This window comes from Miniopterus natalensis, chromosome 6 (genome assembly GCF_054644295.1).
Source record: "Miniopterus natalensis isolate mMinNat1 chromosome 6, mMinNat1.hap1, whole genome shotgun sequence".
Lineage (NCBI taxonomy): Eukaryota > Metazoa > Chordata > Mammalia > Chiroptera > Miniopteridae > Miniopterus > Miniopterus natalensis.
The window spans coordinates 36464958-36489214 of NC_142086.1; the positions used below are offsets into that span (position 1 = coordinate 36464958).

At 46.3% G+C, this 24257-nt stretch overlaps 1 protein-coding gene across 1 annotated transcript; it reads left to right on the forward strand.

Moving 5' to 3' along the window:
- Window positions 1-4592: 4592 nt before the first annotated feature.
- Window positions 4593-18232, forward strand: TAGLN3 (transgelin 3). The gene is made up of 4 exons (XM_016200205.2): window positions 4593-4995; window positions 6063-6237; window positions 15692-15794; window positions 18020-18232. Exons 1-4 carry the CDS (start codon window positions 4786-4788, stop codon window positions 18159-18161), a joined length of 630 nt encoding a protein of 209 aa, XP_016055691.1. The 5' UTR covers window positions 4593-4785; the 3' UTR covers window positions 18162-18232.
- The last annotated feature ends 6025 nt before the right edge of the window (window positions 18233-24257 follow it).

Here is a 24257-nt window from a genome sequence, read left to right on the forward strand (position 1 = left end):
GCATGCTGTCCTCTGAGGAACCAGAGGAGGTAAAGGGCTTCGGGCAAGGCTAGGCTTTATAAAGGATGGAGACAGGGCAAGGAGAATGTTACCACCACATAACTGTTTCCAGGGCAGCGCCCACAAAAAATATGTGAAATATTCTTTTAAATTTGGGATTGTTTACAAAAGAAAAAAACCTGAAGAACTTTTATTTTCTGGAGGAAGATGGGTGGAATTTAGATATACCTTTTTATTTTATTTTATTTTATTTTTTTTTTTTATTTTATTTTTTGTTGAAAGTATTACGAATGTCTCCCTTCCCCCCACCCCCATTGATCACCTCCACCCTGCTCCCACCCCCTCCCCAGGCCTTCACCACACATACACCTTTTTAAGATCCCCTTTACACGCAAATCTAAAATTTTTGGTTTAGAACATAATCTATGCATAACTTGGTTTGATTAAAAAATGTGATGATTTGCTCTGTTGAGAGAATATACCTAGAAAAAGGCACATTTTTTTAACCAAATGTGTCTTCAGAGGAAATGATCCTTTCCCATTTGGGCTCTCTCTTTTCTGGAGCTTCCAGGATTTTGCTGACATATAAAAGGAACTCAAAGGTCAGCTCAGTGAAACCTTTCCTGAAGCACCCTCATCTCTCTGTTTCCAAGAAGTTTGTCGCTGGAACCTCTGTGCTCTCTTATGAAAAGCAAGCCCTCTGCTCATGCCTTTTCAATAGAACTTGCTCCTTGGAGATTCTCAGCTTATATGCTGGCCTCCCTCTCTCAAAGGACCGTTGAGGTCAGAGGTGTGTCCCTTGTTTATCCCCACTGCCTCTGACCACGCTACACCAACCCATTTGCTGGCTGCTCCTCCTTACCCGCCTCATAATGTTAATATTCCCTTTTCTTTCTGACCTTGGTACTTACTTATTTACCTTGAGCAACCATACCAATGTTCCGTGTTTTAAGTGCTACCTGCGTGCACGTGATTCAAGTACATTCTTCCCTTCGAGACTTTCCTCTTGAGCTCCAAATACATAAACCCGCTGCCTAATGAACGGGGATGAACCGTGGGCCTCCCAAAGGCGGTAAGTGCAAACCCTATTACCCTTCCCCCTTTAGCTCCCTCCTCCCCACCAGTCCCCTTACAACAACTGGCAGCACCATTACCCCTGTATACAGGTCAGACTTGTCAGTCACCTGCCCCTCTCCCTTTCCTTCATCCAAGTCAGAACTGATGGTTCTCTTTCCCTATGGAAAAACACAAATTCTTTTGCATGATACATTAAGTCTGGGTTTTCAAGGGGTCAGAGAAGCGGGGAAAGCCCTGGTTCCTAGAGTTTACCGACATCCATTCAGAAAGAGTCTTGTCTGGACTGGTTTCATGCTACCACTGTGATGTCACCCAGTACGAGGAAGATGGGAAGAAGTGGCCAGTACCACGTTGTTACGTAGAATATACACTATGCTGATGAAAAAGGGGCCACATACTAAAACCTGACAAGCTCGGGGAGGCCGGCATGAGGGGCCTTACAAACTCAGAGACGGGGTGTTCTGAATATAAAAATTCCTAACTATAAGTGGGTCATGGAGCAGGAGGAGTAGTCATGTCCTGGGCTGTAGCTTCCTTGACAAAGGTCAATCTTTACCTCTGAAATTGTCTATTGTCTTTGTGCATCTAAGATAACATACCTTTGAAAGAGCAGAGGAATATGCTTTCCAGACCCAAATTTCCCTGCTTTGCTTTCCCCACGTTCCTCATCTACCACCATGGATTTCATGTAAACCTCCCTGTTTCCTCCTTCAATTCTAATGTATAAAATAAGCTGCAAAATTGCCATTGTTCAGAGAGTTTTCTCAATCCGTTGAGATTTTTCTTCTTGGTCATCGCTGTCTGTTTGGCTCAAATAAACTCTTTTATAAGACTTTCTCTTAGGCTGGACATTCTTTCATGGACAGCTATATAGAGACAATAAACATAAATACCCTAAAAAACATAGGTAATATTAAAATGTAGCAAAATAAATTAGAAAGTGATATGTGTTGAGTCTTTGACTTTGGCTTGTAACATAATTTAAGTGTAAGTTTACATAATTTAATTGCTTATAATGGCTGAATTTAACAACTGGTCCTCAAAATTCCTAAAAATCTAACCATAAGCACTTGCAATCACACTACTTTATGATCTGGAGCCTGCCTGACATTCCAGCCTAATTTTTCTTACTATGTGTCTCTTCCCTATAACCTATGTTTTGTGATATTAGAACATTTTTACCTTCTTACATAAGTTGCCTTTGCACTGATGTTTTCTATCCCCCCTGCCTCACCCACCCACCTGGCAAATACCTTGCCCCATTCACCTGGCAAACACATACTCATCTTTTAAGACTTAAAGTTATCTCATGTATAAACCTTCTCCCTAACCCCGTACCCCCTTCCTCTAGGTATAATTGTACCTTTGTACGATTTTTAGCATGATACCTGGCTGGCATTTATTGTTTACAAGTTTAACTTTGCTACTAAACCATGTTGCCATGTCTCATTCATTTTTTAAAATCTCAGATATACTGGCCCTTAAAAATGTTGTTGAGAAATTAACTATAATACTAGTAGGCACTCAGTTAATATAGGGTTGGGCCAATTTCCACTGTCACTCCTCCAGGGAATCAAGCTTTTTTCCTTTAATAACTTCCTGTGGATTTCTGGACACGTCTAACCTATACCTTGCTGGCAAAGACTGCCCTCCTCCCCCACTTTGCTGCCATATTCCAGAATATTGAGCTCAAGCATTCACTGAAAACACCCAGTTATTTTGTTACAATGGAAAAAAATCTTTGGGTACAAAAGATCTGCAAAGTATAGTCTGAAAAAATATAAAAGGGGCCAATGCACCTCTTTCAGAATTGTTTCTGTCTTTATTAATAAACCAACATCTTTCTTAGAGCAATTCCAGACGCAGAGAAAGTGTCATGCCTTCTGTCTGGGCCTCCCTTTCCTTAGTCTCAGGTTGGAATTGACCACATTGCTGCCACCCATGATGCAACTCAGTGATGTTCAAGATTCTGCTGACAGTTTTCCTGCCCTTTCCCTGAGCCCCAAGTCTCCGGAAAGAGTTCTGTTGTCTTTAGAGCTTCTTCAACTGGAGGCTACACGCAGCATCAAGACCTGCATTAGTCAGCCCTTCTCGTGCTGTTTGCTAAACTGACTGCTCTCCTCAAAGCTCCTGATTCTCCCACAACCCTTAGTTTTTCAGAATTCTCTCTCCTAGGCCTTCAACTACTGGCCACTAAGTCTTTTCTCAGGCACACCAACCACATATGTACTAAGTAATTAAATTTTCACTAGTCCAGACCCCAGCTGGCAGTAGATTTTTCTCAATACGTGTTTTATTTGAGGAGTCATTTCCTGCATAGCTTCTAATCAATTTCCCACAGAAACAAAGATCTCCATCCCATGTACTAGAATTGCTTTATCTAATGTGCCTGAGTCAGTTGATCGATCCTTCCAGAGGCAAGAATTATACTTTATTCCTCCTGAGCACAGTACTTGACACAGGTAAGTGCTCAAAAACTATTTGTTGAATGAACCGGAGAACTCAGAGACTTACACAAAACCAGTAAAACTCTATCTTTACTCCCAGTTTAGGAAGATAAACAGCTACACCTTTTAACAGTTATAAAAACTTCAGGCCAACTTAAGTCTGATGATTTCCCCAGAGGTCTTGTTTGCTAATATCAAATACTCAGTTACCACCAATAGCATATCAGTTATCCTTTACTGTTCCTTAACTAAAATAAACAAAATCTTTACCCTCTCTCCAAATCTTCTATTCCAAGAGTTCTTAGCATAATGAGCTCTTTTCAGTTTATAAAACATCCTCTTACGGTCTTTCTGTTAAAAACAGCTTCAAAAAGCTACATTCCTTGAATAAGTCAGACTGAGGCACAACAGTTTCCCACCAGGGTGGAAGTTTCTGGATGAAATCTGGCTGGCAGCAGAATAAGCGAATGGTTGCAGCTCTCAGCCCCTCCGGTCCTGCCAGACAACTGTTCCCTCGGCGCTGGGGGAAGCGGCCTGGCAGCTCCGGACAGATGGACAGCTGAGCGAGGACCCTCCCGCAGGCCCCATCCCCTGCGCAGCTGTGCGCTGGCCCCGGGTCCCACCCGCTGCCCCCCCCCCCCCCCCCCAGGAGGGGAAGGAATCCTGCAGCTGCGAAAGGCTCCCAGCGGGAGGAGGCGGCGGGCTCGACCGCACAGGAGCGGGCTGGCTTTTTGGAGGGCTCTTAGCAACGGCCCCGGGGTGACCCTCCTCAGCCTGGAAAAAAATCGAATCAGTGCCCCATTCTTTCCAACGCCATGCAGCATCGGCAGCCCCACGTCCAGGCGGCCTTCCTCTCCGCCTGTTCATCACCTGCCCTTCCCCACCTCAGGGTTCCTGCCTTTGCAAAGTGCTGCTAGTGGGGCTAAGAAACGGCCACCCAGCCCCCCCCCGCTGCCTGGGGGTTCCGCCTCGATTGTGATTGTGAGTCCCTGTGCACCATCTCATCGGGTGGATAGGCGGGACCGGGAGGCGGGTTCCAGCCCCCCACCCCCACCCCCACCCCGGACCCACAGGGGCTTTATTGTAGAGTCACTGGCGTGTGGCTGCGCTTTTCTGGCTTGTTTGTAGGTGAAACCCCAGTGGCTTCATTGGCTCCCTGATTTAAACCACGCCCGGCTTTCTGGCCGCTTCGCAGGCGCGGGGCCGGCGGCCCAGCCACATCCAGCCCCGCGCGCCCCGAGCTCGCGCCGCTATTGTGTGGATGCCGCGCGCCCGCGCCGCGCTCGCAGAGATGGCGAACCGCGGCCCCAGCTACGGCCTGAGCCGAGAGGTGCAGGAGAAGATCGAGCAGAAGTATGACGCCGACCTGGAGAACAAGCTGGTGGACTGGATCATCCTGCAGTGCGCCGAGGACATAGAGCACCCGCCCCCCGGCAGGGCCCACTTTCAGCAATGGTTAATGGACGGGACGGTAAGGACGGCGAGCGCGCTGGGCAGGGAAACCCTCCAGGGTCTTCTCTGGCCAGGTGAGGCTGCGGGAGGAGCTGCTGTGGCCAGCTCTGCGTCCCCTGGGGGGGGGACGGAGATGCGCTTATTTCTCCGGGGTTGGAAGGTCCGGGCGCCCCGCACAATTCCCCAGCTAGCGCAGCTTCCTTCTGAGTCGTTGGCAAAGCCCAAGCCCTTTTGCTCTTCCAGCGAGACTAGAGATAAGTGTTTCCTTGAGATCGCTCCAGCTTTTTTGGTGCATCAGCTCATCTGGAGCCATTCCCTCCCCGGGGGAATGGATTGGTTACATAGTAAAACAAAGGAGAGGGGGGGAGACTAACTACCTGCCTTCCTAGAGCCATGCTCCCTGGGGGTGCTCAGTGTCTGCCTGGTGAATGGAGGGGTTCTCAGGAAACTGAAGGGAATCCTTATTAGACAACTGCTTTTCTGATCAGATGCTCCTGTGTTTTGGGAAATGCAGGACCTCAGGCTCTGCTGATTCAAACAAGCGGATCTTTTTCCTGCAGGGTGTGATTGTTGTTACATAACTGCTATCCCATGCCTCCCCGTTGGGTTGCCCAGCACTGGGGTTATAGGTGTCTGGGACCAGTGTACCCAGTTCATTCCGTTGGTGTACACATCATTAGCACACACGGGATGAGTTACTGAAGGCTGAGTCGGGTCTGCCCTTTGATAGAAGAAATAATCTTAGATTCTATCATTTGACCACCCTGGGCACCACCACTAGCGCATCCCTGCGTTGAAGTCTGGAATCATGGCCTCATCCCTGCCCACCGTTCCCTCTCTGTAAACACTTATCCTCACCCAGAAAAAGGAAGGGAGAAGCAAGGACGGAAGGCGATCCCCGGGCTACTGGACCCGCCGAGGTCTTTGGGGTTTGGCATGGGAGCCTAGCCACCCAGCCGAGAGCCCATGCCTTCCTGGGCTCAAGACTTGCCTGTCAGCTGTGTCCGATGGGGGTTAGGGTTTACTTTGCATTAGTGACGAAATATGAAGGGAAAATGGATGCTGTTCCTCCCTTTCCACCTTCAGGTTCTGTGCAAGCTGATAAACAGTTTATACCCACCTGGACAAGAGCCCATTGCCAAGATCTCAGAGTCCAAGATGGCTTTTAAGCAGATGGAGCAGATCTCCCAGTTCCTAAAAGCTGCAGAGATCTACGGTGTCAGGACCACTGACATTTTTCAGACAGTGGATTTATGGGAAGGTAAACTGCCCTGTGCCTTCGGGGATTGTTCTCCCCTCTCCCTCCCTTTGCCCACCTCTTTGTGAAACCCGCTCACAATGTTCTTCCCTGTGCCTGTGTGTGTGGGGGGGGGTACCAGCTGTCACTCGGGGGTGTCATTAGCTTCCCCTTTATGGTGTTCTATTGAAAGGGGTATCGTCCTCTAAGGGAATGTTCCCCAGGACACAACAGGGACCTCAGCAAACTAAGGAGTAAACAGAGAGGAAGCTAAAATGGTTACATGGATGCCTTTCATTCCTGCTATCCCTCCCACATCGTAATTTTTGTGAACAAATGGTAGCTACTGAAGAGTGTGTTGTGTGTGTGTGTGTGTGTTTCTGACTCACCAGCAGCGGGGCTCATAGACAAAGCCACCTGGTACAATTTTGTCATTCAATCTGAAAAATAAATAGCACCTCAACCATTTATTAAACGATTATCTGGAAGCTTGGTGACTATACCTTCCACATATGTATTCTCTCAGAGAGTGTGACAATGATTTCTTCTTTCACATTTGCGAATTGACTTGAGTAAGAGACCTTAAGAAGCATAAAAATCAAATCACATTTCTGGACATATTTAACAATCCACCATTATTGGAGGGAAATGATGTGAATGGAGACACTGCCAGAGAATTGAGGACCTCTGGTCATAGTGCTGAATGTCCCCCTGAGCACAAATGTAGGTGCCCATCCATGCAGCTGTTCTCACTAGGCCTGCCTGGGAGATGCAGACCAGCCCCAGCAGGATGTCCAGGTTGATTCTGCTCTCTCCTGCTCATTGTCACTGGCTGTCATCTGTGGCCCAACCAATAGGATGCTCGGAGCAGTGACCCAAATGGTTCTGCTGACAGTGAGAGTAGGGTAACTTTCCTGTGATCAATAGACAATGAGATTTTAAGGGACATTCAGATGATGGCTGAAATGGATTTCTAGCAGAGGACCATTCTATTAACAATTTATAAAGATACAATTGACTCCTTACTCCTTACCCCACCCCACCCCCCTCTGTATCAGGCAGAGAGCAGGCATTTCCTGTTTCCCTCAGAGGTGAGTAGTTAAAACCCTACAATGCCCATCAATTTTCCTTGTGTTTGCCATTACTTAGAAACTCGGGTACCCAGACCTTCGGCCAGGCCGTTGACTTCATGGGCACTTGCCTCCAAATCCCCATGGAATGTCACAGTGGAGACTTTCTTTTTAGATCAAAACTATGAAGAGTGTCCTCAGCTCATAAAGATAGCTAGTGCTTATTGATATTTTCCCATTCACTAGTCATGGTTCAAACGCTTCACTACACATTGCCAGTCAATTCTCCTACAGTTCTACGAAGCAAAGGTTATTAATTTGCCCATTTCATAGATGACAGACCTGGAGCTTGCCCGTGATTTACATGTGTACATCATTTGGCTGGCTAGGAATTAGCAGGACTCAAACTCAGCCTCTTTGATGCCGAAGAATAAAGCCTTATCTGCTCTGCCAAGCCACGCGCTGGCCGGGAGGCTTTGCCTTCGCCTATGCTTTGAGTGTGCTGTTGAGTCATAACGGTGACGGATGAAGCCGTAGAGGAGCAGGATGAGTCAGGGCTGTGTGGGACAAAAGGCCGGAGCCTTGCACTAGCTGGGGGGTTTGCGTACATGGAAGGGGCCTCAAGAGGCACCCCGAGCGCAGGAAGTGTAGGAGGATGACAAACCTGGGAGGTGTGTGGCAGGTGTGCATCTCCAGGGTGCTTTTCTGTCTTTCCATTACTGAGGATGCTTTGCTCACCTTTTCCCTTTTCCAAAGACTATACAGATGAACTTTATACCCAAGAGGTGCTGACAGTGAAGGGGGAGGGATATAAGGAGCAGTGGTCCTTGAAAAACAGAGCAGGTAGAGTCTACACCACCTGCCCAGCCCTCTTAGGGAAGAGAGAGGTTGAGAGGCATGAGATAGTGTAGTGGACAAATGGACTCCAGGACAAGTTAATGCTCCTACAAAAAGTAAACAAGGCAGGCACTGAGGGGTCTTGCCCCCAGGGCAGAAGGATGGGGCTTTAAAGGAAATAAGGGAGGAAACTCACTCCAAGGGTGCTGTAGTAGGAAGGGATAGCTGGCCGTAGGAAAGCAGATGCTTAGGAGTGTTCAGATAGCCTCTAGAGGCCCGGGCGTGGTGGCCCTCTCCATGGAGGGGCAACTGACAGCTGAATTTCAGGGAGATTCATTCTGTGTTAGAGGGAATATTTGACATTCCCCAGGATCACTGTCTGAAGCTGGTCACTATGCAGTGGAGCAAGTGGTGGGAAGATGGGTTCCTTTGAGCAGAGAAAGGGGGAAGGGTGATGGCTGTAGCAGGCCCGGTAGTGAGACCCACAGTACTTTACATGGACTAAGCAACTGAGGCTGGGTCCTTTCTGTTAGAGCTGGTTGTCACGCATGAGCTTGGGCATGACTGTGCTGGCATCGGTGGGATGCTGCGAGGCACGGTTAGTGTGTCTATGTGTGTGTGAGCGTGTTCATGTTTGTATACAGAGCTATCGGACTAGCCATTTGCTTAGCTTAGTGCCACATACTCCCTACTGCTCTGCACCTTGACTGTGGTTTTCAGTTTATTGACATTCATTCCCGATTCTGTGCATGTGGCTGTGGCTCCTGCAGGGCCAGCCTTCCTTGCCTGAGTACTTCTCTTCCTCCTCTGCAGGCATTTTATGCTCCACACCTCTCAGCCCCCCAGCCCCCTGCCCGGCCTCTTTCCAAGTAGGACTGTGCTTGCTCACGGCTGCCCAGTGACTCTGTGCCGCTGTTAGGTCACGGACATATAAAGCTGCAGGAGCCCAGGCTTGCCAAATGCCTTCTCATTTAGTTAGGCTTTAGTTATCCAGACAGGCTCCAGATATACCCACTATCCTGAAAACCCTTTTAGATACAACTTAAAATGTTTGGAATGGAATGGGGGCAACCAGAATGAAAGGTTTGGAGCTTTAAAAAGGAACCCAGGGCTGACTGGTCCAGAAAACAACGCAACCATAGGGATACATACTATAGACAAGACTACTGGAGTTACCCGGGGAGGAAGCTGGTGATGCAGAAGGAATGAGGGCCCTTAGAGCTATGGGAGGGAACTGGCCAAGTCTCTCTTGGAGAGAAGGTGAATGCCTGGCTGCTGACTTTCAGATTTTCCCTGGGGCACTGGAAAGGGCAGGGGTAGGGCAGGGACAGGGCTGTCTCAGCTGTTGGTGACTCAGAGGAGAGCAAACTGGAGGTTAGATTTTAGATTTCAGCATCTTCAGAGGGAAAGGGGGAAGGAGAGAAAGGGAGGAGCTAGAAAAGGTGTGTGTGTTGGGGTGTGTGTGTGTAAGAGAGAACACGTGAGAGCTAGTGAGTATGCTGGTCAGACAGACCCACAGAACATCTGCCCTGGAAGGTAGTCAAGTGCAGACTCTTGAGTCAGAAATTAGACTGTGTGGTTTAAAGCTCTGTTCCACGATGTGTCAATGAACTTTTCTGAGCTTCTATTTCCTCGGCTGTAAATGGGACTAATTGTATCTATTTCACAGGGTTGATAGGGGAAGTGAGATAAAGCACAAAAAGTGCTTAGCATAATGCATGGCAATAATAGAGCATAATAAATGTAAAAATTACTACTGTCATTGGCCTGGCATTTTTTTAAGACTCATACAAAACGAGAGCACAGGAACAAGGCTGGAAAGGCACAATTCTGTCTTGTAACAAATGGATTTCATTAATGGCTTCACACAGAAGCTGGTGGGGCTGCTGGGATGACCTTTGCCCTCACCTCCTCTGCAATTCCCCAGTAGGGAGGGGCGAGCTTTGCAGGTCACCTTACTGATTTTTTTTCTGCCTCCTGGTCAATACCCTCTTGATGTCTTTCCCCAATTCTAGACCCAGAAGGTCCCAGTACAGTGGAAAGAGCCTGAGTTTGGGAGTCAGGTGGATGGGTTGAAACTCTTCTTTAGCTACATCCTGGTTCTGTGACCTTGTTTGAGCTGCTTATCTCTCAGAGCCTCAGCTTCCTTCCCTGTAAACAGATCTAGCGTCTCCTTCAAGGGGTTCTTGAAGGATTAAGTACTATGTAAAATGCCTAATAGACATCTAATAAATGCTGGCTTCCTTCCCCTACACTCGGTCCATCAGCAACTAACCTTTCAGGTTTCTTTGCATAACTATGTGGTGAGCATTACACATGTAGACTTCTAGAAGGCCAGAGCAGGCAAGGCTCAAAGATCAGTCAAACCTGATTCCTATTCTCCGTGATTATACTGACGACGATCCTGGACACATGCTTTTGTCACGCCTCCCTGCTCCCCTCCCGGGTGACTGGGAGTGAGGGAGGAGGTGTGGTTTTACATCCAGGGGTGGAGTGCCTGGAAGGTCCAAATATATTCTCTGAGGAGGTGTCGCTGCATGTGTCATTCCTCAACAGCAGAGCACAGAGACACTTCACCCAGTTTGAGAGATATTCTGGGATTTCATGACATACCAGTAGTGCCTTGGGACATCACAGATGCCTCCTGTGTGAAGCCTCCTTTTCTATCAGAACAGATTTCACAGCATTTATTCAAAGTGCTGCTCATGATTGTGTTTGGCTGGTTTTCCCCCCAGCAGGGGTTCTCAGACTCGTGTGCATCAGAATTACCTGGTTAAAACACAGATTGCTGGACCCACCCCCAGAGGTATTAAGTGTGGGGTAGGGCCTAGGAATTTGTTTTTCTTACTAATTCATAGGTGATGCTGCTTCTGCTGGTCTGGGGACCCCGCTTTGAGAACCACTGCCTTAGAGAGTTTCTCCAGGGAGACGAGCAACAAAAATGCATAAAACCCACAGTGCAAGTCCAGTCTCCCCTCTGGCATTTCTCCATTGACTACAGCAATATTTCCTCTACCCTGAATGGAGAGTTGGGGCTATGCCTAAGTTATTACTCAGGGATATAAGATATGGTTCCTTCATCCACGGATTGCTTTCTCTGTAAGTCTCAGAAAGATGAACAAAGCCAGTAATCCAAGAGTAGCAAGGATGAGTCAAAATTAATATGATATAGAAGAAGCTCTGAAGCAGAGTTTTGACCACAAGACTGATTTTTAGTATGGAAAGTACAATGTCCAGCCTTACTTTCCCCACCAATATGATGTCTCTCTCGCCATTTTTCTTTCTTTTCACTGTTCTGTTCCTTTTTTCTTTTCAGAGACATGCAGAAGCTGTCCTGAAAGTAATAGAAAAAAATTTAAGAGAACAAAATTTTTGTTCTAGTATTTTTAGGGTAATAGCCCTCAAACTCTATAGGCATTAAGAATCCCTGGAGCCCAGCCGGGCGTGCTCAGCAGTTACACATCAACCTAGGATCCAGCTGATTGGGGTTTGATTCCCGGTCAGGGCACATGCCTGGGTTGTGGACTCGATCCCCAGTTGGGGGCCTGCAGGAGGCAGCTGATCACTGATGACTCTCTCAGCATTGATGTTTCTCTCTCTCTCCTTCTCCCTTCCTCTCTCTGAAATCAACAAAGATATATTAAAAAAAAAAAAAGAATCCCTGGAGATGACCATTCAGTCATTTGGAGTAGAAGAAAGAACACACTTGGAGAAACAATGCTTTGTGATAATGCAGAAAACAGGGAGCACTCTATTGTCAAGTAGAAGTGTCAGTTGCTATCTGAGACTATGAAAAGATTTTCGGGTGAGACAGGGAAGCTACTGGGCCATCATCTGTTTTTTACAACTACAAGTTTTTATTAGCTTCACTGGTGGTAGGAGGCTAGAAGATTCCAGGTAGCCTGATTAAAACTCTGGAGCTGTTAGTATACATTTGGTCTCTCTGCTTTCATGTGTCACTACTGTTCTTATGGCCAGCAGTCTCATTTTTGGATCACCACTAGGACTCAGTCCCATTTCTGCTCTTGAGCATCTAGAAAATTCCCAGCACCTAGTTGGTACTTCTTTAGGACTATATATTGTTTTTCCTCGGGAGAATAGTCTTCAGCAGTGATTTTCAAGCTGTCTTGCCAAAGTATCTAGGGTAGCTTTCAGGGAGCAGAGAGATTCCAGGCTGCCAGGCCTCTGAGCTGGTTCATAGCTTGGAGCAGAGCCCTTCTAATTACTGATTTTACTACCTGACTTTGTGGAAGATATCTCTGAAGGAAGGAGTTATTGCTTAACAAATATTATTTACTATTTATCACATGCCAGACATTTTGATCTTTTAAGAAACTGAAAACCAAAGAATTGGAGCAGCGCTTGCCTATCCAGTCTGGCTGCATCAGAATCATCTCAGGAGATGATCCCAGAATCTGAGTTTTTAAGATTTGCAGGTAATTCTGATATTCAGTCTAGTTTGGGAGTCACCAGGTGAAACCCATGTTTCTCAAACTTGCCTGATGGAGCTTATTAAAAATATAAACTCCCAGGCCTGCTGATTCAGTCTTTCCAGGGATTGACCTCAAATATCGTATTTTTAAAGAGATCCCCTGCACATCCCATAATCATCCAAGGAGCTCAGAAAGCCTGCCCTGAAGCAGGTTTTGTTCTAGGCAGATGGTATACTTGGTGGTGACACCAGCAGTTTAGCTTTTGTTGCTTTCTCCTGGCACACTTCGCAGATTTTGCTTCAGCTTACTGCACCTTAGACATTTAAATTTTTGAGCCCCAGTTACAGGAATCAGCCTCCACTGATGGCTCCTTTCCACCCAGCGCAATTGATCTGGGCATCGGAACTGATAAAAGAAGTGAGGCTGGGCAGAGGCCCTCATGCCATTTTGTCAGCTCAAGAATGCTGGAATTCTTCACAGGAGCATCCACTAGAAAACTAACCAGACATGACAAGAAAACAAGCTAGACATGAACTAGTTATAGATACAAATTTCTGTTCATTATGTTCTTTAGAATCTTGACAATAACTAACTTGATTTGCACACGAATGGGCGACTCTAGGCCCCAACTGCTTTTTCTTGCTTTAATCTTATTTGAGTTGAGAACTGGAGAAATCATTTCAGACAAAAACACTCAAAGACTCGCCGCCGTTGGTTGGTGCCCTTGATCTTGTAGAGCCCAAGAACTGCGCCCAGCTTTCTCCTCCCAGTGCCTTCCACCTGGCCTGGTCCTGAAGCCGCCACTGCCAGCCCTTCAGATCGTCCTTGTCACTGAGGCAGGTGCCTCCGCCAGCCTGAATTGGGGACCCAAGTAGGGTGGCCTAGTGGACAGTTTGTGGGCTTTATTTTCAGACACCAGAGCTAGAGCCAGGCCCTGGTTTACTTGTTGGGTGTCTCTGGGCATGTTAATTTCCCTGAATTCGTTTTTCTATCCACACATTGGGAGAAATAACATCAATTCTATGGGGTCGATGTCACATATAGTGAAGCATCTGGCCTATAATTTATATCAAATCTCTTGCCCTGGGAACTCTCGAAAGGAAAACCCTTCCATGTCGTTCCTGTCTAACGCCTCCTTCCCTAGCTTCGTTTGCCCCAATCATGTGTTTCCTTTTCTCCTCTGTGGGATGAGGGTGGGGTGGTATTTAGTTCTAGGTTCCAGGATATCTTCCTGTTGCCCCCAACTTAGTTCCCTCCACCCTTTCTGGGTTCCTGTAGTATATACACTAGCCAGCTATCTGGGAGGGAGGCTGGGTCTACGGTTAACAGAACTTCCCTCTGCACCCACGGTTCCAGGGCAGTGTCTGAGGCTGAGGTGCTGGCTGCCAGGCGCCACGAATTCCCAGAACCTGGACATACCAGACCTGCTCTTTCCAACCATCAGACACGTTCCCAGTGTGCTCTTGGTACAGTGGAGATGAGTGATACGCCCTAACCTCCCTAAGCCTCCCCGTGCTTAATCACTTCTCTAGGTTCTCCTTAATGACACACTTCTTAAGAGCAAACCCTCTCCCTATTTCTTCCCAGTGATCCTTCAGAATATCATTGCTATAATTCTATTTTTTAAGTATCAAGTGCCCTGTTTTTCAGTGACGAGAGAAATGCTTTTCATCAGTAGAAGAGAAGAATCATTTTAATAACCACCTCTGTTTCCTGTCTTAATTCTCAGTATTCCTTGTGTCTTTTTCTTCCATCTGCTGCCCAGATTCTCCATTCTCCACCCTCCACCCCCCGGCTGTCCCTTGAGTCTGGAGGACTCTCCATTGAGAGCATTTTATCCCTGTGTCCATTAACTGGTCCCGCAGGGCCTCGGGATCCAGGAAATCGTCCATGGTTAATGGGACAGAGGAGAGAGGCGAGGGAAGAAGGATCTGCTGTCTCTCTCGTCTTTGAATAAATGGACATCCTGAACTGGACTTCCTCTGTGGGCCTTAATTGCTTATTTTATTAGAGTTACACTCCATTTTCACTTTCCGTCTGCCTTTCCCCCAGAATCCTGTGTTTCCCAGTGACTGAGCTGCAGCAGCTGGGCTGGAGAGGCCACAGATGGTTCACTCAGGCTGCAGAGATCCTGCTCCCCACCCGGCTAAATGCTGCCTTCTTTTCTAACCCTGTGCCTTTAGATTTTGCACTTGGCTTGCATGGACCTTGGATCTGGCTCTGAATTGCAGGGCTAACCACACAGCAGCATCTTTCTCAGTTCAGGACATGTCAGTCAACTGGAAGGGAGAAAAGATGGGAGGAGCAGGCTGCCCCGGACGGTCCAGATGCCCTCTCCGTGGGTTAAGGGTCCCTGGGCTCCTCAGCTAACAGTGCTTCCCCTCACATAGGTACACCTCTCTCTCCACCCCTTTCTCTCTCTTTCTCTCTTTCTCTCCCTTTCGTTCACGCACGCACACCCACCAGTTATTTATTGTCTCCATAACTCCTTCCAGCAGCACAAAATAAAGGGCCTGTCATTTGTGTCACGTTGAGTGCTTCTGTGTTGAATTGTTTTCCTTCATTTGCCAGGCCTCCAGCCCAAACAGCCATGTGATCAGTTTGATGCACATGGGTGATTTTAGATCCTTTTAACCCAGATAAAGTGAAAGAGAGAAGCCACCTGGGGTTCGGTGCAGTTAATCCATCCAAGCAGTTTCTTTCCAGTCTCCTTTTCTCTTTCCCGTCCTGAGGAAAGTCCTCTTCTGCAGTCGACCACTCCAGTCTGCCCTCAGACCTCTCACCAGAGCCTGCCGCACCCACCGAGGCCAGGGCCTCTGCTCAGGGCAGGGCCCCCCGAGATCTGAGCTGCTAAGTGTTTGGAGTGTTTGATTCAGACAGCAACTCTGAATGGATTAGAAACTGGCATCTCTGGTATGCACCACATAGAAATGAATGAGCCAGATGATATTTTGTTCCTTTCTGAGCGGTTTGGCTATAGTTGTTCGGGCCACTTCGAGAAGTATTTGACATCTCTGTCCCCTGAATGTGATCGCCTGCAGCCTCCTACCAGAACTTCCTTCCTGAAGGTCTAGCCCATCCTTCCAAGTTCCTTGGCTCTGACACATGCTTGGCTTGAATCTCTTCATTGGTTTCCAGGGAAGGACATGGCAGCTGTGCAGAGGACCCTGATGGCTCTAGGCAGCGTTGCAGTCACCAAGGATGATGGCTGCTACAGGGGAGAGCCATCCTGGTTTCACAGGTAAAATCCCTTCTCCACCTTGCTGGAGCAGAGGCTGATTTTAACAAAAGGGAGCTGCTGAAGCCTTGTAGCTCCCAGAGGCTATTTCAACACAAAACATCTAAGGACAAGTACTTCTGGCTCCACCACTGAGTCCCCCAGAGCAAGGGAAGACCGATGCTGATGTTCAGGTCAGCATCCACCCAGGGCAGAAATGGTCGGGCCTTTCCTACCATTGTTTCCATCTCTGCCCGGGTTCTGTTTCTCCTGAGACTGAGCAGGACTGAATTGCTTTTCTCAGAGGTGGCCTGATGTCTGAACTTGGTTTTATTATGACCCCAGTAGCCCTGAATCAATCTAATTATCTATTTATCTAGCTATCCACATAATGAAGGGAAAATACGTCCTATTGCCTAGGACAGTGGTTAATGCCTGCTGTCTTGGTATATTTATTAATAGCACTTTCTTTCACTCTCAGAAGTAGCCTGGTCTGGATAACAAATTATATGGTCATGTCAGTAAAGGTCCTTTTCCTAAGGAGATTTGTTTTGTTGTTTTTTCAGGGGGTCGGGGGTAGCAAGGGAGCTGAAACTCAACCCAATAACTCAGTGGGAGATGAAGAGAAAATAATTTGTTGTACCAGATAACTGACTCTTCATTTCCCTAACCCCCTTTTCTTCTTGACAGTTATGAAAAGGTGTAAGTCTGTGTCATTTTAAAAGAACCTGGCTTGAAAATCTAGATATTGGCCAGCTGAAATCCTGGTTTTAGTTCCAGCTTCATTAATGACCTGCCATGGTCTCTATGGCCCCCAAACCAAAATTACTTACTATCTGAAGTTTGCTGACTTCTAGTCTAGAGTAAGAAATTTCTCCTTTATAACTCCTGGGTCCTTCAGCTCTAAAATGGAACATGAACCCTTGGCCTTTGCAGGAAAAGGGTGGAACGGGATTAATGACATGCTTTGTAAGAAGAGCTGGCTTTAATTTTCATAAGTGTTTGAAGTAACTGTGAGAGAGAGGGTGACAGGAAAACTGAGTGTGAAATCCTCAGAGAGGTAGCTACTGATCTTTGCTGGAAATTCTAGAAAACCATCTGGGCTTCTAAGGAGAAAGAGATCCTGCATCATGGCAGGGCTTGCCTGTGGCGGGGGTCATTGCTTAGGGTAGAACCATTGCTCAGAGTGGGGCCATAGCTCAGGGTAGACTCACAGCTCAGAGTAGGGCCATAGCTCAGGGTAGACTCACAGCTCAGAGTAGGGCCATAGCTCAGGGTAGACTCACAGCTCAGAGTAGGGTCATAGCTCAGGGTAGACTCACAGCTCAGAGTGGGGCCATAGCTCAGGGTAGACTCACAGCTCAGAGTGGGGCCATAGCTCAGGGTAGACTCACAGCTCAGAGTAGGGCCATAGCTCAGGGTAGACTCACAGCTCAGAGTGGGGCCATAGCTCAGGGTAGACTCACAGCTCAGAGTGGGGCCATAGCTCAGGGTAGACTCACAGCTCAGAGTGGGGCCATAGCTCAGGGTAGACTCACAGCTCAGAGTGGGGCCATAGCTCAGGGTAGACTCACAGCTCAGAGTGGGGCCATAGCTCAGGGTAGACTCACAGCTCAGAGTGGGGCCATAGCTCAGGGTAGACTCACAGCTCAGAGTGGGGCCATAGCTCAGGGTAGACTCACAGCTCAGAGTGGGGCCATAGCTCAGGGTAGACTCACAGCTCAGAGTGGGGCCATAGCTCAGGGTAGACTCACAGCTCAGAGTGGGGCCATAGCTCAGGGTAGACTCACAGCTCAGAGTGGGGCCATAGCTCAGGGTAGACTCACAGCTCAGAGTGGGGCCATAGCTCAGGGTAGACTCACAGCTCAGAGTGGGGCCATAGCTCAGGGTAGACTCACAGCTCAGAGTGGGGCCATAGCTCAGGGTAGACTCACAGCTCAGAGTAGGGCCATAGCTCAGGGTAGACTCACAGCTCAGAGTGGGGCCATAGCTCAGGGTAGACTCACAGCTCAGAGTGGGGCCATAGCTCAGGGTAGACTCACAGCTCAGAGTGGGGCCATAGCTCAGGGTAGACTCACAGCTCAGAGTGGGGCCATAGCTCAGGGAGGGACCGTAGTTTCGGCCGACTGTAGCCTAGGATAGGGCCCGCTCTTCTATCTGGTGACTCCCACTAAGGCCTGACTGCCCATCTTGGGAAGGATTTGAAAACTGTCAGAATGACATTATTCCATCTCACTCCTTCTGCCCAGGAAAGCCCAGCAGAACCGGAGGGGATTTTCAGAGGAGCAGCTCCGCCAGGGACAGAACGTGATAGGTCTGCAGATGGGCAGCAACAAGGGCGCCTCCCAGGCGGGCATGACGGGGTACGGGATGCCCAGGCAGATCATGTGAGGCGCCGCACCCACCCCAGGTAGAGAGGACGAACGCTCCACACCGCGGTCTCTACGACAAAGAAATAGTTAGTCACCTTCCGACCTTTCTCGAAGCCTCCCGTCCCGGTTTGCAAGTGCTGCCTTTCCGCTGAGACTCCGCGTTGCCTCCTGCCGCCACCCCCTGTTCATTTCGAGAACTATGCAAAGACCCCGCGCCCCGCCCTCCGCTCCTTTGCCCTCAAGTCTCCGTCTGTCTGATTATTTATTTATTTATTTGCCCCAGATTCCCCCCCTCAACTTATAGAACACGCCAAATAAACAAACCAGTCTTGTGTCCTGAAGTGTCAGCTTCATTCGCCGTCCTAGGGGCTTCGCAGGCAGGGCTGATTTCTGTTTCATTGGAGCGGCCAGCAGGATGGAATTAAGCCGTAGCTGCGGCTGTGGACAGAGGTCGTTGGCTTCGAGGACGCCCTTGCAAGGCTGTGATGTTTACCTCTGCAGTTGTGGTCGAAAGTTCAGAAATGGTTTCGCCCACTCTGAGAACCAAATGCCATAAATTCAAGAATAAAGCCTTTGACCCCCATGAATTTTTTGAGTACCTTCCTTGTGCTGATTATTTTAGACTCTGGAGGTGGGGTGGGGGGGACACAGGAAGGAGCAAGCCAAAACCCCAGTTCTTAAGGTGCTCTCTATCGATGCCCAGGAAGCGTCCGATGGATGGGTGGTTTTGTCGAATGGATGGGTGATGAATGGCTGAAGGAATGAGCAGTTTACACTTCCCTGGCAATGATCTTCCCCCTACGGCCAGACCCAGGGTCTGATGTCAACATTTATGCAGTCTCTTCACCAGCCAGGAGCGATAGGCAATGCAGATTGTGTGCTTACAGTTATTTATAGGGTCTGAACCCCTCAACTATTGCCTAAGACAGATCTAGCATGGATGGGATGGGTTTTAAAGATTTTCTGCTCCACAGAAAAATTAAGAGGGCAAATAAGCCTGGGAACCACCAATTCATCTCATTCTTGCTACCAGGAGAAACAAGGGGAAAAAGCGATGCATTCGAGTAAGAAAAGGAGTAAGGTCTTTTATTACTATAAGGAATTGTTAATAAATAAGAGAAGGTAAAATAAATGAAACTATAAACATTACCACACTCTGTTTGGGCAGTGGTTTTTCAAACTGTGATCTTTGCAGTCCTAAGCTACCGTAGAGATTTCTGTGGGATCCACATAGCAGGGGAGGGCAGGGCTGCTGAGGAGGCAGACTCCTGGGTCCCCAGTCCTGCTTCAGTCCAGGCATCGCTGATCTTACCCATTTCGTACATTAAGACTCAGCAGAAGATTTTAAAAGAATTAATATTAAAACACACATACACAAAACAACAAAACAAACAAGGGAAAGGATTACACTAAAGGAAATTAGCCTGAGAGTCACCTAAGGGACCTAACGTGTCCTCTGACAACCACTGGTGACCTGTCCGTTCCTGGTAAGATGTCGCGTGAACATGTCAGCTGAATTCCTTCTTCAAACCTTCTCTTGAAGTTGCCGCAAAAGCAAAAGGGGGAGGTTGACAGGTACGCAAAAGTGAAATATAACTGGGAGGAAATTTCTGGAGAGAGATGGTGATACTTGTGTCTGTTTGGGATTGGGAGTCGAGGGGCATGGGAAATAGTTTTCATCAGCAGGGGTGATAGGTTTGGGAGAGAGCTTCCAGGCTCTGCCTGTTTCTCACATTGCCCAAGCTCCACCATTGCTATGCCAGAGACAATAAGAAGCAGAACAACAGAAAAATCAGCACAGAGCTAGAAGGAAGTAGCCTGCCAAATCCATGGCAATGCCAGGGCCCAGGTGGAGTGAGGAGCATGCATTAAGAGCAGTGCTGAACTTGCCAACACCTGGGCATCTCCTCCTTCCAACATGCCCAAGCCACCCCCTCAGGCTCCCAGCCCTTTAGTCCCATCAGATGATTACAGCCTGGAAATGAGCCTGTTGAAAACTGTGAGGTCCTAGGGCGGAATGGTCAGCATTGAGGTAGGAGGTAACAGAGGGTGAGACAGCCCAGTTTGTAATTCCCAAGGCTATCCGCGCCCATATTACTTCCAGCTCCCCAAACTCACCTGAATCTATCCAAGCTATAGCCTCAGATTCTTTCCCTTTTCCCAACTGTGCATTTGCAGTCAAGGTAGCTGATAACCTCAGGGAAATGAGTCCACAGGCAGCAATTGGAACCCCTGAGGGGTGCAGTAAGTACAGCCATCAAAAGACACACCAATCTGCCCTGCCAGATGGAGCACAATTCACAGACCGGATCGAAGAATCATTTACATTCAGTCTAATACACTAAAGATAATAAGGGAAAATATTGGAAACACAGAGCAATAATCCATTATAAAGAATAAGTTGGAAATATGGAACATAAAAAATAAACGAAATAAAGATTGATAGTAAAATGGATTAGAAGAACAAATGAATAAATTGGAATGTAAAGACAAGGCACACTGTAAAAAAGATAGGCACAAATAGAAGGTAAATACAAGATAAATATTAAGTGATATGGGTCAAAAACCATATAATTGGAATCTCAGAAAGGAAGGGGGGGGAAATCAATGCACAGGGGGAAGAATTTAAGAAATAATTTTGAGAATTGAATTGAATTAAAAAAAGGCCTAAGAACTCAGTTTTAAAAGACTTATAAAGTGCCAAAATAATAAAACAATGAGAGCTCTCAGTGGGAATCATTATAGTAAAATGTATGACCTTTGAAAATAAGTAAAAAACTCTCAAAGCTTTCAAAAGAGTAAAAAGCTCATTACATATAAAAAAAAAAAAATCAGTTTGACATTGAACTTCTCAACAGTAACTCTGAATGCATAAAGTAATATTTTCAAAAAATATTGAGTACATAATATAGCTAAGTAACTTTTAAAGCCTGAAAGCAAAAATATTAAAAACTTGGTGGATTAAGTATTCCAGTAAGAAAGATATATTACCTGGAAAAGCTATTTCATATGGGAAATGACAATAAGTGAGTTAGAAAACTCTATTTTTATTTAAATATACAAGGGCAAAGGCAAATAAAAGAGAAAAAAATTTATACCTGTAACAACTCAAACTAAAATTCCAGACAATACCAATATGGTATGTAAAGCATGAGTGGAGAAGACAGAGAAAAGGGGTAGGTGAGACTGCTAAGGGAAATGTCCTGTTTGGAGAAAATACAGAGATATTGATAAGAAATTGTTAGGAGAATACAACTCACATCATGAGGCCAACTTAACATTGGTTCAAAGCCCAAAAGAATTAAAAAAGGAAATTACAGGCTGATTTCAGTGAGAACATAGATATAAAAGATTCTAAATAAAATAAAACCTAACCAACTGCAAACGTATATTTTAAATATCTGCTAGAATGATCCACTTTCTCTCTTTGAGATAATTTTTTTTTTTTTTTTTTTGTAAACTAGATGGGCTCTTGGGGAACCCACTTTTTAAAAGAGCTAGCCCGGAGTAAAATGTGAACCCGTGTTCTGTTCCTTCGTTCCTGGATTTTCCTCTTCTAAAGTCATAGAGAGACCATTTATTCCAAGTTCTGCTCGTTACTTATAATAATACTGGAGAACAAAGGTGATATGACTTATCCAACATCATTTAGCGAATTAATTTTTGGAGGAGAATTTAAACCCATTTTCTTGGATTCCAGAGCAGTGCTCATTCCTTTCTATTACACAGCCTTTCTGCTAATTGTCTTTTAGTAACTTGTCCTAAGGCATTATTAACTAATGTCCTAAAGGGACATTAATTTTTTCCCCCCATTTCTTTCTTTCTTTAAAACTGTCCCTTCCTGGTAATCAGCAAAAGCCATCTATGTGCTGAAGGTAGGAAATGAATAGAAAATCATCCCTGTCGGTCAGCCAACAAGAGTGTATTGAGTCCTCAATATACTTGAGGGATTGTATTATGTGTTAGGAGATACAAAGAAATGTGGACATTGCTCTTAATTGAATAAATTTGTAGTCTAGTTGAGTGAACAGAATAGAATCTACAGCTCCTTGTATCTTTAGTTGTTTCCTTAAGTTTAGGGGCCAAACGAGAGCAGTGTGCACTTGGACCCTCTGGAGGAAGTTCTCTGGCCTGGGATGGTCAGGGAATATTTGCTGGAGGAGACGGAATTTAGGAACCTCTGCTTTGTGCCATCATGGGAACGCATTGTCTGCTTCTACCATTTGTCCCAGGACCAAATAGAGTTAAAACATGAAGAAGAGGCTTGGATTGTAAGACAGATCCTTCCTGGGTGGACAAGGGCCACAGTGACTGGAGAAACACCTACACTCCCAATCCTGGGAGTCCTATTCCATCTTGGACCTCTAGGGAGCTTAAAAAACATCTTGAAATTTGTTTGTTTTCAAGTTACGATTTAAAAGGCCAAATTCATTCAGCTTAGTAAGAACTGGCCTTGATGGGAAAGGTACAAATTATTCCATGGGATGGTTGCAGGCCCACCATGGGATAAAGACACCCGGATCTCAGCTTCACACACCTGCCGCTTCAACCCGCGAGCCAAGGTCAAGCCTCCTGCAGCTCATAGGAACAAAGATTTGCTAATGGCTGGTGCCATCTGTAGGGTTGTACCGGCTGCAGTGTGAATGCATGTCCCATTCTTTGGCTCTCTAATATGTCAAAGACAGGAGGATGATTTAAGAAAATGTGACTCCAGGAAGAGCAGGCCAGAGTTCTCTACTTTCCATATCACCTCTCCCACCAACAGCTGTGACTAAAGCTGGGTCTTAAGTCAATGGAAACACAAAGCTTGCTGTTTTAAAAGGTCTTATTTTTTACTTCCAGGCAGGCTGCTGTCTTAGTTATCATTTACAGAAAGCTCTAATGACATCATAGATGGCAGCACTATTGTTAATAGTAAATGTAATTGCTATGACCTCGAATTAGCAAAACTGCTCATTTCACCAGTCATCGAAACAGAAATAATCCTATTGACTAGAAATCTTTCACTGAGATGGTAACTGTAAAGCACACAGATAAAATTTTAAATCAGGGTAGCTTTATTGGCTGACAATCGCACATCATTCTTGCAAGTTGTTTTGTATGCTGAGTTCTTTTGGATATTCTGAAGGTTAAATTTCCTCATTTAAATAAACCGTGGTCAGCTTCCCTAACGATGCAGATTCAAGGCCATCTTTACACGGCCTTGGTAATGTCCTCACTTGTGCAGATAATGAATAACCTTCAGGCCACTCTCTCCCCTGAGAAAGATAAGATTCTCTGCCCCCAAGCATTGTTTAAGAAACACTTCATCACTGACCCTGACAAGAGTGCTTGCAGGGATGGCAGTGGGGTGGGGGGTGGAGGTGGGAGAGGGTATGGGAGAATAAATGATGATGGGGAAAAATAAAATAAAATAATAATAAAAAAGAACTACTTCTAATGGTAGGTGTCAGTCCTTGATAATTTCTTTACGCATTTCAGCTCCATAAAATAATCTAATAGTTTGATTAGATCCAGAGTAAAGTCATTTTTTTAAAAAAGAGCAACCATTTTCGTCTCTTAAATTATAGATCTACTTAGCATGGTATGTATTCTTTTTAATTACAGGCAGAGTGATTGAGAATTAACTCTGCATAGTCATTATGCAAGCCCTGTGTCTCCTCAGGGACACCACTGTGCCTTTGGAACCACAGGCTAGGGGGCCACTCAGCAGCATTCCTCCAGGCATCTGGTGCTTAATTTTTCTCCATGTGATAGTGACATGCTGTAAATTATAGAAATGGCAATTTTCACATCAAAACAGTTCTTTGCTGTTATGTGCACTCAGCAAACAATAGAAAGAAAATAGAGTATTTTTTAACATTTATACTTTCTGCAATACATGATTAAGCCAAAATTGCCTTGTATTGCAAGTGGGAGTTGTGACATAATCCACACTCATGAGCATCTGAAAGCATGCTCCTGGGAAGCACACAGTGATTCAGATGTTGGTTTGTAGCTGTGTTGTTATCTTGCTACTGCTTTATTAATAACACAGATTTTTATGTTTAGCATGCTTAATTTATTGACTATCATTCTAGCTTCAAGGTATTTGTGCATTGGGCCGGTTTGATAA